Here is a 12,856-nt window from a genome sequence, read left to right on the forward strand (position 1 = left end):
GTAAGGAAATGATGGAAGAATCTACAAGGCTGATCTACCTTACGTAATTGGATTTCATTATTGTGCTTTAGCTCTTTATAACCATTTCCTATTTTCAGTGTTTCCAAATACAGAAAACTATTTTTTTGAAATACAAACCAAACATCCTCTAAATTTCTTAGATGTTCTTGTATTAATATCAACAAAAATATAATAGTCATATCCACGACCATTTTGCAAAATATAATGTCACTAAACTCACCAAAATAGATGCATATCTCTGATTGTATTGTCAAGTTATCGGACCGTGATATTCACAATTTGAAGCATAACTTATCTACATCTTTTTGTAGCATATTAATAAAGTCACTGAGTGATGATACTAGTAACCTGAATTCGAAACTCATCAGTACCAAATTCGAAACTCGCATTTTACTTACACTACAAATGCATTAGCAACCGAATAATACAAATGATCTGAGTTTAAACTTATCGACACCAAATTATTTATCGATCAAAAAAAAAACTTAAAAAATAACTTTAATAATCATGAAAAATGTAAATACCGAAAATTGAATAAAAAAAAAACTAAGAGCTTGTTCGTTTGCAGCTGACTCGGCGTCTAGATCTGAGTCAATCCCTGACTCGGGCCAAGTCAGCAGTCGGACCGTTTGTTTTGCATTTTGATTCAGATCTGACTCGACCTCTGACTCAGACATAATCTCTGACTCAAACCCATTTGAGTCAGGTAATAAAATACCCCTGACTCAGGGGATCAAACCACTGATTCACGTTTATTAAGTCAGATCTGACTCAAAACAAACATATCGAGTCAGATCCAAATGAATAAGGTGATTTCAGTCAGATCCAGACGACTCAGATAAGTCAGGAGTAAACACACATGGTGTAAATAATTTTACCAACACATATCCGATTTTCCTCGATCCTAACTTTGCCGGTCATCTACTCGTCGGAAGGTGTACTAATTTCAGACTTTCAACAAATAGATCTATAAGACCACCATTTAAGTAGCTAGGCTGGTAAAGAAATGATGGAAGAATCTTTATTGTGCTTTATTAGCTCTTTATAAACCACTTGTCAACAACAATTGTTTTTTTTTTTGACTAAGAAAAAGAATACAAGTTGTTTTAGATGTTAGAAAGATTCCCAAGATAAAAACTAATGAGAGCTTTGATTAGGTTTTATAAGAATATAGGGGGTTGTTGTTACTTTTCCTCTGTCAACTCGACTAATCGGCTCTTCATTATAATTCTTGAAGGAGCATTTACATCTTCTCTGATAACGGATTAACTGAATACTACTAGAAAACATTGTGACTAGTTTGACCATTAGTTTATGCACCGAATTTCAGATTAACATTTATGCACTAATGGAGTTCTCAAAATTATGCCATGATTAGTCCGATCCAAGTCGGTCAACCGAGTCTTGGACGATTCAACTAGAGAATGGCGCACATCCAAATTAAATGATTTTTGTGGTGCAAAAATCCATCAAGAACATTCTGCGCTAAATCCATTTATGATCCAAGGACACGAATGTTAATACTAATAGTTTTGTTATATTCTCCTAACGTGTACAATAATTGCATGCCTAGTCTCTATGCTTATTGCACGTCGTCTCGTCTCTATGAATTAATTAATGGATATGACAACTTGTAATCCCATGTCAAAGTATAATACAGTTCCAACAACTAAAACCATATGATTAAAGACAAAACGAGATTAGTATATTGCATTTTCTTTTTCAAGAAATGACATCAGAAAAAGAGAGGGAGTCCTTTCAACCTGAAAAAGCAAAATGATAACAAAATAAAGAGACTTCCGTTTGAAATATGCAAAAGAAGAAAATGACATTTCATTCGGTAAAAATGAGAGACACTATGCCGTATCTTAGACGTGGTATATGGTTTTCTTTCTTTCTTTTGTCTTCGTTGCATTTCTCCTTTTTGTGTGTCCATCATTTCTCCGGGCTCAACAGTTAGAGCTGTTACAGAAATTACCAAATTATATAGTGTTTATCAAATTTGTCGTAGAAAAAATGGTTGAAAAGGAAACTGATAAACTTATAAAATTTGATAACCCTAGGTAGAAGTCTTACAAGTTTGCCATGCCATGTCTTTGTTAAAGAAACAACATTGCACGCTTTAGAGCAAGGGCTATGGAGTGAGGTCCTCACTCAATATGAATGAATATAACTAGATTTGATCAAATTAGATGCTATTATGGAGTGAGAGTACACACTTATTCATCAATAATCATTCATGCACTCTCTGGAACGAATGAGTGGGAGAAAGGGGAGAGACTAAGCGGCTGATTATTGGTCGTTTGGGAAAAAACCATATTGAGCGGCAGAAAATCTGCCTCCCAAACCTATTTCTAGAGTTTTATTAATTTAAAACTCTTGAACGCAGGACCCATAATTAGGTTTTGTTATTAAAAAAAAATGCTACCAGCAAGCATATGTTTAGCCGTTTTGGGAGAAAAATTCTCTCCAAACGGATAAAGATTAGCCGTTTAGTGTATAAAACGAAACTCTCGTAGTCAGAAAACTGTTTTTCACTCAGTCTCTGACTCAGTTTAGTAGGGAATGAGTGTAGCCCTTGCTCTTAGTCATGCTGATCCACACACGAACAACTGTCTTTGGTTGTAATTTTCCGCAGTAGGTATTTCTCTTTGTTTTCTTGTTTCCTGTCATTTTTCTTGTCACCATATTAACAAAGTCAAATCCATCCGTTAAAACAACAAATAAGGAGTTAACAGCTATTTGTCTAAATTCTAATGACAACCACTATCTCTTTCTTTCCCAAAACATCATCTTCTTCCTTAACCTTTTCTTTCTTTTTGTCTTCATTTTGTTGAAATTCTATGGACATGTTTAAAGATAGGGTATGCTATTCACAAACTAAAATGTCAATCCTACTACTAGACACTGGTATTAGATAGGTGGCATATTCTCGTTAGAAACCCCAAAAATGACCAAGTAGTTCGACAATCACCTCACAAATAGGAGGCCAGTTGTCCAATTCTTTCCAATAAGGAGGTCCATAGTCTTCGAGATTTATAAAGGGAATACCGGTCGTATTAGGAGTTAATACCACTTCATATAGGAAAAAATGAATATTAAGCAATCCTGATCGTTGGATTGATGAGATGGTATCAACCCCTAGTAGCATTGGTATCCCATATAAATCATGCATAGTCTTACTCTCTTCTAGAGATTAGTCAGGTTTTTTAGAAGGCTTGGATCCCTTAGCCAGTCAATTCCTCTCGATGGGCATGTCTATGGTCTTAACCTCTTCCAGGGATTAGTCAGGTGCTCTAAGAGGCCGGGATATCCTGGCCTGTCAATACATACAGGATAAAATTCTATAATTCATCTTTTAGGAATTAGTCATGTGCTCTAAGAGGCATGAATACCGTGGCCTTCCAAAAAAAAAAGAAAAATAAATAAAATTTTCGTCGATAAATAACATAATTACAAGCTCATACAAGAGCCAGAAAATACAGGTGGCATTCGATAACATTTGCATGAGACAGCGATGCCAAAACACCAACACAGTTTGTTGATCTCTTTCAACACTCTTCTATTCAAATCAATATTCCCTCTGTTTTAGAAAAAGAGATATTTTGATTTTTTCAATTTGACCTATTTTTAGGCAAAAATGAAAAAATAAACGTATCTCTTTTCGAAAAGGAGTATTACATACGTTGGAGTTTACTGTTCAAAAGTAAAACGCATACTTAGCCTAGTTCGAGGAATGAAACAAAAACAACGTGGTCCTGGAAACAAAAGCTAAGGATTGCCACGTTATTTCAGGCGCGACAACTATTCTGATGCCGCTGTACATTCTTTTATTTATCCTCTTTTCTTTATTTATTTCAGTACCAACTTTTTGACGAGAAAGTCATATATTCGGCCGATTATACCGCTGACAAGCCAACGATAACCTATTTATATCATCAGCACCGTTCATTTTTTGAAGTACTCTTTTTATTTGCGGCTTTCCGTAAACAACGCGATAAATAGAATCTTGACTGTCTGTCACGATTGTTTGGCTTTCAAAAATCTACCTTCACATGCTACACCTGGTGTTGGCTTTCAAAAATCTACCTTCAAAAATCTATCTTCCATTTTTAACCTAATATAACAATCAAATCACGTAACATAATGATAGGTTTGAGTTTAAACATCACTTATAGTCTTCTTTTCGCCGGTAGAGTCAACAATTTTTTTGAAAAATCAAACTTGAAGATTTTTACATGGCTTTGGCCGATGGAAGATGCCGAAGAAGAAGAGAAGATTAAGAGTTGTTTAGTATTTTAATTTTAGGGTCAATGAAATTAAAAATGCGTTTATTTTTAAGATTTAATTAGTTCAAGGTTATTAAAGTAAAATCACCTTTTTTTAACCTCCTCTTAGTAAGGACACTAGGTCCCCTTAAAATTGGGTATACCCCAATTAATCTGGATATACCCTAATCAAGCCATGTGAAAAATCACAAGGCCTAAACAATATCACCTAATACAATCATAACATTATTGGGTTATACTGTTGGTGATGATATAAGTTTGAAACCCGTCCATGGCATATTCTTTACCAATAAAAAGAAAAAGAAAGTTAAAAGGCATATTAAAACTATTTAAGAGGTTTGGTTGAGTTAATTTTAATCCAAAATAATTCGAACTTGTTCTGTTATTTATAGCACGTTCCCGACAGCAGAAATCAATCTATGAAATTAAAATTAGATACAAAAATGTTTTGCTTCGTAAAAAGTTAAATATCTTACTTTTAGAATCATTTTGAAAATGACATCGCCAAATTATTTCTCAGTGTACATCCATACACCTTATTACAGATCTGATGGAAATGCATGGTTAGTAGTCTGTTTTGATGCTATAAGTAATAAATGTTTTTGTTCCAATTCAGAAGCAAAATGTTTTTTGCTTCACACAAAAATGATTTTTTTTGTTTCTAAATATATTCTGAAATTGTGTACTCAAACTAATTTCTGATTTTCTGCTTCCAGAAGTCATAAACCAACTTCTGGAATGACATCCAAGCTGCCCATAGATGTCATATTGTGATTGCATTTCTATTGTCCGGTTGATCTTACCAAGTCTAATACAAAAACTTCCGAATTATCAATGTTAAAGTTTTGAGGCTCAGACTATCTTTTTTCCGGCAGTAACAATTTTTCATCGACCGTAAAATAAACACAAAATTGGTTAAAAAGACCAAAATCAACAATTTCTGGGTGAAAAGGACACTTAGATTTTGATGCTGTTTAAATGGACAAAAATGTAAAAATAGCCAGGATATGAACAATTTCTCCTACCCACTTTTAAATAATTTTTCTTATTTTTAATTTACATCAGGATGCATCCAGTTTCATCCTTGCTATTTTTTAAGTTTAAGTCGGGATGAATCCAGTTTCATCCTTGCTATTTTTTTGTGTCCATTTCACCCATAATAATTTTTACTCGTCCATTTGAACCATGATTTTAAAAATATTTGGACAAATCACCCATTTTCCGTAAAATAAACAAGAAACCAATTAATTTACCCCGAAGCCCCAACAGTATATGCCGATAATTACTACTGTACAAGACCAACCAACAAAATCAGAAGGGGGTCAAGAAAATCAGCATCTTGTTTTCATTTTTTACAACCCAACACAACACCTATGAAGAATATGTCAACGCCGCCATTATTAAACCCCCCCCCCCCCCCCCACCCACCCACAAAAAATAATTTAATTTCCAGTCACACTTTACTCACACCTCCCCACAAACAGCTCATTCATATAATCTCCTCCTGACTGAGTAAAATAAATCATATAATCTCCTCCTCCTCCATTATGGCAGGCAGAGCCTACAAAATTCATCATAGAATAACTGTCTGCACAAACTAACGTGCGCCATGGGCGACGGCAGCAACAACGACTCCGACGACAGAGTCACGGTTGCTAGGAAATTCCGATTACTCGTCGAGAAAGCAGATCGGAAATTCGTTCGAGTTCGTGATATACCAATAAACCCTAATAAATTCCCAAACCATTATTACCGTAAAGTGTTCAAAGTATATACACAGTTATGGAGATTTCAACAGGAGAATCGGGCGAAACTGGTTGAATCGGGTTTACAGAGATGGGAGATTGGTGAAATTGCGTCGAGGATTGGACAGCTTTACTTTAATCAGTATATGAGGAGTAGTGAGACGAGGTTTTTGCTAGAGTGTTATGTTTTTTATGAAGCTATTTTGAATAGAGCTTATTTTGATGATCAGAGTAAAGGAGTGATGAGGAGTGTGATGAAGAAGAAGGATTTGAGTTTGAAGTATAAGGAATTGAGGTTTTTTGCTAGGTATTTAGTTGTTGCTTTGATTTTGAATCGGGTGGATACTGTTAAGCTTCTGGTTGAGAGGTTTAAGGCTCTTGTTGATGACTGCAAATCTACTTTCAAGGTAATTCTTCTTCTTTTCCTTCCCGGAATTGGTGTGATAATGGTAAAGTCATCTGAATTTTTTTGTTGTTTTTTTTTTTTCATTTTCATAATTGCATAATTAGTAGTCAAATTTGATTGAGAATTTTGGGGAGTTTGGAATTGGGGATTTTGGGAATTTGGTGACAATTAAAGGTTGAATTTGGGGTTAATTTGTTCAATTTATGTTTTGCAGAATTAGATTGATTATGATTACTTTTTTATTACTGAAATTTGCGACGGTAGACAGAAGTGTAAGAAGCAGAAGCATATTTGGTTTTCGTGGATTGGTTCTAAAGAGCCTCAACTGATAAAGTTTTCTTACAGTAGGTTTAACAGCAAAGGAATGTCCCAATCAGAGATTTTATAAACTTTACTACCTACATCTTTAAGCAGCAAATTGAAATTCTATGTATTTACCATTTATCTGAGATGTAAAATGCCATGTGAGTCTGGCGCCGTGCTTACTGCAGTACCCAGAGTTCTAATAACCATTGACAGTACGTAGCAAACCACATTAGTCAGTACATAAGGGGGATATGCACATGACCAGTGTGCGATGGTTTTCTGTTTAGGTTCTTTAATATAATTTGTTCCATTTGTTGTATTAGTTGTTCAGTTTCTCTAAATGTGAGGTAGTGGATTCAATCCCTGTGTGACTGTCTTAGTAATGATGTTTTTTTCCTCCCAGGAGACTAATTTCAGAGAATGGAAACTAGTTTTGCAAGAAATTGTCCGCTTTTTGAAGGTTGATACTACTTTTATGGATGCCAAGCCTTTGAGATACTGTGCTAAATTTGACACTTATCCAGCCTCACTATCACATGTTGCTCGTTTTCATGCAAAGAGGATGCTAAAGTTAAATGATGCATTACTGACGAGTTATCATCGTAATGAGGTACTAATTTATGCTTACGCTGAATGTTAATGAACGACACATCAAGAAAAGAAAAATACTTATTGTTGTATGGATGAAACATTTCGTTTGTGCAGTAGAAAAGTTAACCGTTGACATTACATTTTCCACTTTCAGGTGAAGTTTACAGAACTTACCCTTGACACTTTCAGAATGCTGCAATGTTTAGAGTGGGAGCCTAGTGGAGCTTTCTTTCAGATGCGTACAACAGAACCAGACAATCATGTTAACTCAAACGGTCAGACTGAAGCCTCTGGTCTGATAGACATAAATCTTGCTATGGACATGACTGATCCAACTTTGCCATTGAATCCAAGGAAGGCAATTCTTTATCGCCCAACAGCAACACATCTGGTCTCTGTATGTTTCGCAAAACTTAGATTTGGTTTAGTATTCTGGTTGATGGGTTTGTGCCTACAGCCCGCTTTGTGCTAGACATCAATATTTTACTTCACCTCCTCATTGAACAGTTTGAACTTCCAATAGGAATCATCGGAACTTAGGGATTCCCTCCATATAATTCACCCATTTCACTAAAAGACTGAATCAATTTGTGTGATAGGATATCAAGTTTAAGTTTTATTTCTAGTTCTCCACTCACTTATCCGGAACAAACCCAAAGCGTTTTCTTCTTGTGAAACACATTTCTGTACCTATCCCAATCTTGAAAGTAATCATAGTGTTGTCCTACTGACAGTTCTTTAGGTGCATCAATTTACTTGGAAATAGCAAACAAAACAAACATCTATTTTATTCCTTCTGAGATTTCAGTTCTTATTGGAGTTCATTTTAAGATTTGATGCTCTATGGACAGGTCATTGCGACAATTTGCGAGGAGTTACCTCCAGATAGTGTTTTTCTAATTTACATATCAGCGTCAGGTTTGTTTTGCTTTCTCAGTATCCAATTTCACAATCTCTTAAAGTATTCGAGCAAGTTTTGTTGACTCCTTGGATGAGCTTCTTGTAGGAAAAACTGGAAAAACTACTACTTCTCACATTCAGACTGTTGGAGCTTCACGAAACTCGCTAAACAACAAAGTTGACTCTCAGTCCTTCCGTGGAAGTGATGAGGGAGACTCCTACGACTCTGGTGAAGATTACCTGTGGTTAGGTCCAAAAGGAAGTGCTGGTATGATTCCTATACTGTGTGTATGATTTTTTTTTCAAAACACGAAGTGCTTGGCTTTAGAGTATTTTCCCATGTTTCGTCTGGGTCATGCTAAGAAGAGACATTCCAAGATGAAACAAATCCTGAAGCTACATGTCTCATTTTCTTGCTTTTAATGTGCTTTTATGAAGATGATTTTTAATTTTCAGGTTCAAACAACCTCTATCCTGGTGATTTGATTCCATTTACTCGGCGGCCACTTTTCGTAGTAGTGGATAGTGATAATAGCCATGCATTCAAGGCAGGTTTGTTAAAACTTATTTTATTATTTTTTAGACTAGTTTGGCTGATTGTACATATTGATACATTATAAGCTTAAATAGGTTTTCTGACTTTTGCGAAATTAGACATGTTTTCCTTTCTATGCATCCAACTTGTACTTCGTCTTCTGTTGCCTTGTTGAAGATGTTATCATGTTTTTCCTGCATAATCTCTCATCTAATAGACCTATTCGAGAGGGATTAGTGATTTGATACTTGAAACTCCTTTTGGTGTTATCATGTTGTTACAAGTAAATGTGAGATTAAAATTTGAAATGCACCTTTATCTACAACTCATGGCAACTACTGTCCCAGCCACTGGGGAAAAACTAGGGGAAAAAAAGAGGGAGAAAGATGAGTTCACTAGGCAAATGTCGTTACTTCGAAGATCTCGATCACGACTTCTTTTCATATTTCTTGCATGTTCCTGATTCATTTTCCACAAAGATAAAATTTTGAAGGATTCTGAAAACCATAGAATATATATACGAATGTGTAAGTAACGAATCTCACGGATCCGACCTTTTCATTTATCGTGGTGATAATTTTCCAGGCTCTACATGGGGCAGAACGGGGAGAAACGGCTGCACTACTTCTGTCTCCCCGAAAACCGGCATTCTGGGGTTCATCGTCTGCTGGTGATCCTTCGAAGAATGGGAGTCAGTTTACATTGTTCTTGACTGCTCCTTTACAAGCGTTCTGCCAATTGGTTGGCCTCTCCTGTTTAGACATTGATAAGGTTAGAGCCTGGTGAACTCTCAAAGTTGTTACCCATTATTGTCTCCTGTTAGATCTGGAGTACTCATGTGATGTGGCATGTGTGGGTGATTGCAGGAGATCTACAGCCAGGCTGATGAGATACTCTCCTCTACATTCTCCGAGTGGGAAATAAAGCTCTGTAAGCCATATAGCCTGGATTTGGTTTGGGCTCAAGTGTTACCCGATCCTTTTCTGAGGAGGCTTATTCTTAGGTAAAAAAAAATTCACCCTTTAGAATCTTGCATATCAAAATTGTGGTCGATTAGCATGGTACGCACGACTGAGTATCATTAATTCTGTTTTAACATTGGTAGAGGAATCCTGTCCTACTAGGAGCCCATCCCAACTCTTTTTCGTATCCGGTTAGGTTCATATAGGGAAGTTTGGTAATGCCCTTTTCCCTAGTCAGTGAAGGGATATAAATTGGTCATTATCATGTACTTTAATGAACCAAATTTCCTTAACAGTTTCAGATAACCTAATTTTACTTGATGATACTCTTCAGGTTTATATTCTGTCGATCTTCCCTGTACCTATTTTGCCTTCGGGAAGACGGTGAAGAATATCTGCCCGATTGCCTACCCAAGCTTCCGGATGACGTTTCTCCAAGTTCTGAATACATGCAATCTAATATACTTCAACTTGCAGAATGCCTGGGGGTGACCAACCATTTTAACTTTGATATATGCTGATGTGTATTATACTCCGCAAGGGTGAGATTAGGAAGATTGTATAGATAAGATGGTGGTCCTTCAGAATCCTGTTTTTCTCGACTCAGTCTATTGATCCTGGTTCACGAAGCAAGTCTCATTATTCGCTTCTCGGAAGGCTCCAAATCGGGAACATAATCAGTGTACTTTGTGAGATATTCTTAGTTTTTCTCTTTCTTCTATTCTTATTTTTCTGGTTCCATGCTAGTTTGCTGGTAGATGGTTTATGTCGAAGCTATGATCTGCGTGTTAGTTACCTCTTAAGGAGCTTCTGCTGTATAATTAATCTGATTGCGACTGTACCGGGAAGGTAACCGCTGGTTGTAACAAAAATAGAGCTAATTTTATTTATTTTTATGTATACCCTTGTAAAAGAACTCAAATAATAATATAATGAAAAGTAATGAATTTTTTGTTGCCCAGTTTTCGCTATCACAGATGAAATTCAGTTCCCACATGTTTTTATAGGTCGGTGTTCTCGATCTTACTTTAGATTGTATTGTATCTTTTGGCTTTAATTGGACAACTCACAGGTATCATCACCGGGACAAGTTACTCCGGGTTCCACACGGTATGACAGTCAATGTCAAGTATGAAATGGAACACCTGTAATAGAAACAATCAATTTGCATATACAAGCATAGAGTAGACAAGTATAACATAAATGTCCCTCTGTTTCAGGAAAAGTGATGCTTTCACTTTCCCAAATTGGAAAAGAGCATCACTTTTTCTAGAGCAACATGTTATCTAACGCTAGATTGCAGAACAGCAAAACACTCAGAAACAACTTGCAAATAACATTGTGCACTTGCTCTAAGAGCAAGGGGGACTCAAACATCCAACCTCAAGTATATATGAGACTGAGGCCAGTGGCGTTACATTGTTGGCCTACCATCTATCAGTTTCGTCGAGCACGTCCATGCCGCATCTTTTGTAGTTCAGGATCATTTTCAATGTGGTCAAGTATTAGAAGTCTTGGTCCAGGAGGGAGTCCCACTTCTTTAAGTATACTTCCTGTAAGCAAAGGCATAGTAATGTCTGTTAACAAGCCTTTCTCAAAGTTTTTCTCGTAATTCTCAAGGCCAAGGTTCGATAACATGCATTTTGTTCTGGTATACTCCCCTGGCAACTGAGATTTTTTCTACCTAGCTGAAATATAACACCTCCAATAAGCGCACCGACGACCCCAAGTACAGCTTCATTAAGGATATCCCATTCGCGTAACCAATTTACCAGCGGCTCCAGCACCAAAACCTGCTGCCATTCGAGTGTAGACATCGTCTTTCCCTCTAATATTTCCCATAATAAAATATATACTGGAATGGGTGCCTAGCACAGCAGCAAACATACGAGCTTCTACCATGGAACTAGCAAATTTAGCCTTAATGGCAAGTGAACGCTTTGGAAAGACATGCGCAGCAACCTGAGCTACGCCTCCGACTAGACCACCGAGAGCAGCTCCGTGGATTGCAATGGCAGTAGTAACAACAGTAGCTTGAACAGGAAAAGGTTGTTTGGAAAACCAATTACAGATTGTTTGAAGCTGATTTATCACCATTTGATTATTATTGTCATGTTTACTAAAAACCCTAATAATAATCACTAAACTCTTCTTTCTTTCTGCCCTAGCGACAATATTGATCTCCGGAGGGCAGTGGTTTTTTGTTTCTTTTCTTTCATTCATCAAATGTTTGGGTCACCAAGTTGTTTTTGGGCCACAAAGCCCATTTCAAATCGCTAAACGGTATTAAGGCCATTGGCATATTTTAGGTTAAAAATCATGGGAAGCAGGCGATGTTATATAACCACGTGGCTAATTGAGGTCAGCCAAGGGGGTGTAGCTCATATGGTAGAGCGCTCGCTTCGCATGCGAGAGGCACGGGGTTCGATTCCCCGCACCTCCATTTTTTTTTTGTGGTAATTGAATATCTATCCCTAGTTTTGATAGGCTTCATAAATATCCCTATCATCAATATTTACATCCCTCCATCTTTAAGAAGAATATGATTTTATCAATAATCCCACAAATGCCCTCTATTCATTACTAAAGTTTATTCAACTCTCGTTACTTTTCAGTTTCAGATCTGAAACTTTCTCTCTTCTCCTCGTCATCACCTCCGCCATCACCGTCTTCTATACCCCTTTTCCGCCGGACTGAATAATGATGATGGTGACCACCACCACTACCATCGTTTCAGAGTCAAAGAAAAGATTTTAAAGAGAAGAGATTTAAGATACCACCATCGTTTCAGAGTGAAAGAAAAGATTTTAAAAAGAAGGTATTTAAGAGAGAGTGAGATCTTCAATTGAAAATCAAACCAAACCATCATCTTCATCCTCACCACCTTGGCCGCTGACAACTGATTATTAATTTTGTTCAATTGATTTTTGGTGAGACTCGCGATATGTTTCAGTGATTTGCAGTTTTTTTTTAATTTTCTTCAATTGATTTTTGGTCTGAATAGAATATATGTTTTAATAGATAGCAGATATAATCAACAGATTCAAAAAAAGTTCACGTTTTCTTTATTACTCCTTGATGTTACTGATTTTGGATCACAA

General features: G+C 36.5%; 2 protein-coding genes and 1 non-coding gene across 4 annotated transcripts; 2 read left to right on the plus strand and 1 right to left on the minus strand.

Annotated features, from left to right (window-relative positions):
• The first annotated feature begins 5,786 nt into the window (after positions 1-5,786).
• On the plus strand, positions 5,787-10,716 carry LOC113286737 (protein SCAI-like). Of its 2 annotated transcripts, none has more exons than XM_026535336.1 (9): positions 5,787-6,462; positions 7,171-7,377; positions 7,513-7,749; positions 8,210-8,276; positions 8,365-8,526; positions 8,715-8,806; positions 9,379-9,564; positions 9,660-9,796; positions 10,090-10,716. In XM_026535336.1, exons 1-9 carry the CDS (start codon positions 5,920-5,922, stop codon positions 10,274-10,276), a joined length of 1,818 nt encoding a protein of 605 aa, XP_026391121.1. In that variant the 5' UTR covers positions 5,787-5,919; the 3' UTR covers positions 10,277-10,716. The 2 variants fall into 2 exon arrangements, with proteins under 2 accessions (XP_026391121.1, XP_026391120.1); XM_026535335.1 differs by having other exon boundaries at positions 5,788-6,462; positions 7,513-7,755.
• A 476-nt stretch (positions 10,717-11,192) lies between these two features.
• On the minus strand, positions 11,193-11,852 carry LOC113290359 (chloroplastic import inner membrane translocase subunit HP30-2-like). The gene is made up of 2 exons (XM_026539968.1): positions 11,528-11,852; positions 11,193-11,308 (listed from the first exon to the last, which is right to left on the minus strand). Exons 1-2 carry the CDS (start codon positions 11,850-11,852, stop codon positions 11,193-11,195), a joined length of 441 nt encoding a protein of 146 aa, XP_026395753.1.
• A 273-nt stretch (positions 11,853-12,125) lies between these two features.
• Positions 12,126-12,198, plus strand: TRNAA-CGC. The gene has a single exon. It is a non-coding gene; the product is annotated as a tRNA-Ala (tRNA).
• Positions 12,199-12,856: the final 658 nt, after the last annotated feature.

This window comes from Papaver somniferum, chromosome 6 (assembly GCF_003573695.1).
Source record: "Papaver somniferum cultivar HN1 chromosome 6, ASM357369v1, whole genome shotgun sequence".
NCBI lineage: Eukaryota > Viridiplantae > Streptophyta > Magnoliopsida > Ranunculales > Papaveraceae > Papaver > Papaver somniferum.

Excerpts from the sequence above, each read along its gene's own strand:
- LOC113286737 (XM_026535335.1), top strand. The coding sequence starts at position 5,920 with ATGGGCGACGGCAGCAACAACGACTCCGACGACAGAGTCACGGTTGCT. Across the intron at positions 7,378-7,512 it reads CGAGTTATCATCGTAATGAG|GTGAAGTTTACAGAACTTAC; the intron begins GTACTAATTTAT and ends TTCCACTTTCAG. Across the intron at positions 8,807-9,378 it reads ATAATAGCCATGCATTCAAG|GCTCTACATGGGGCAGAACG; the intron begins GCAGGTTTGTTA and ends ATAATTTTCCAG.
- LOC113290359 (XM_026539968.1), bottom strand. The coding sequence starts at position 11,852 with ATGGTGATAAATCAGCTTCAAACAATCTGTAATTGGTTTTCCAAACAA. Across the intron at positions 11,309-11,527 it reads TTTTGGTGCTGGAGCCGCTG|GAAGTATACTTAAAGAAGTG; the intron begins GTAAATTGGTTA and ends CTTTGCTTACAG.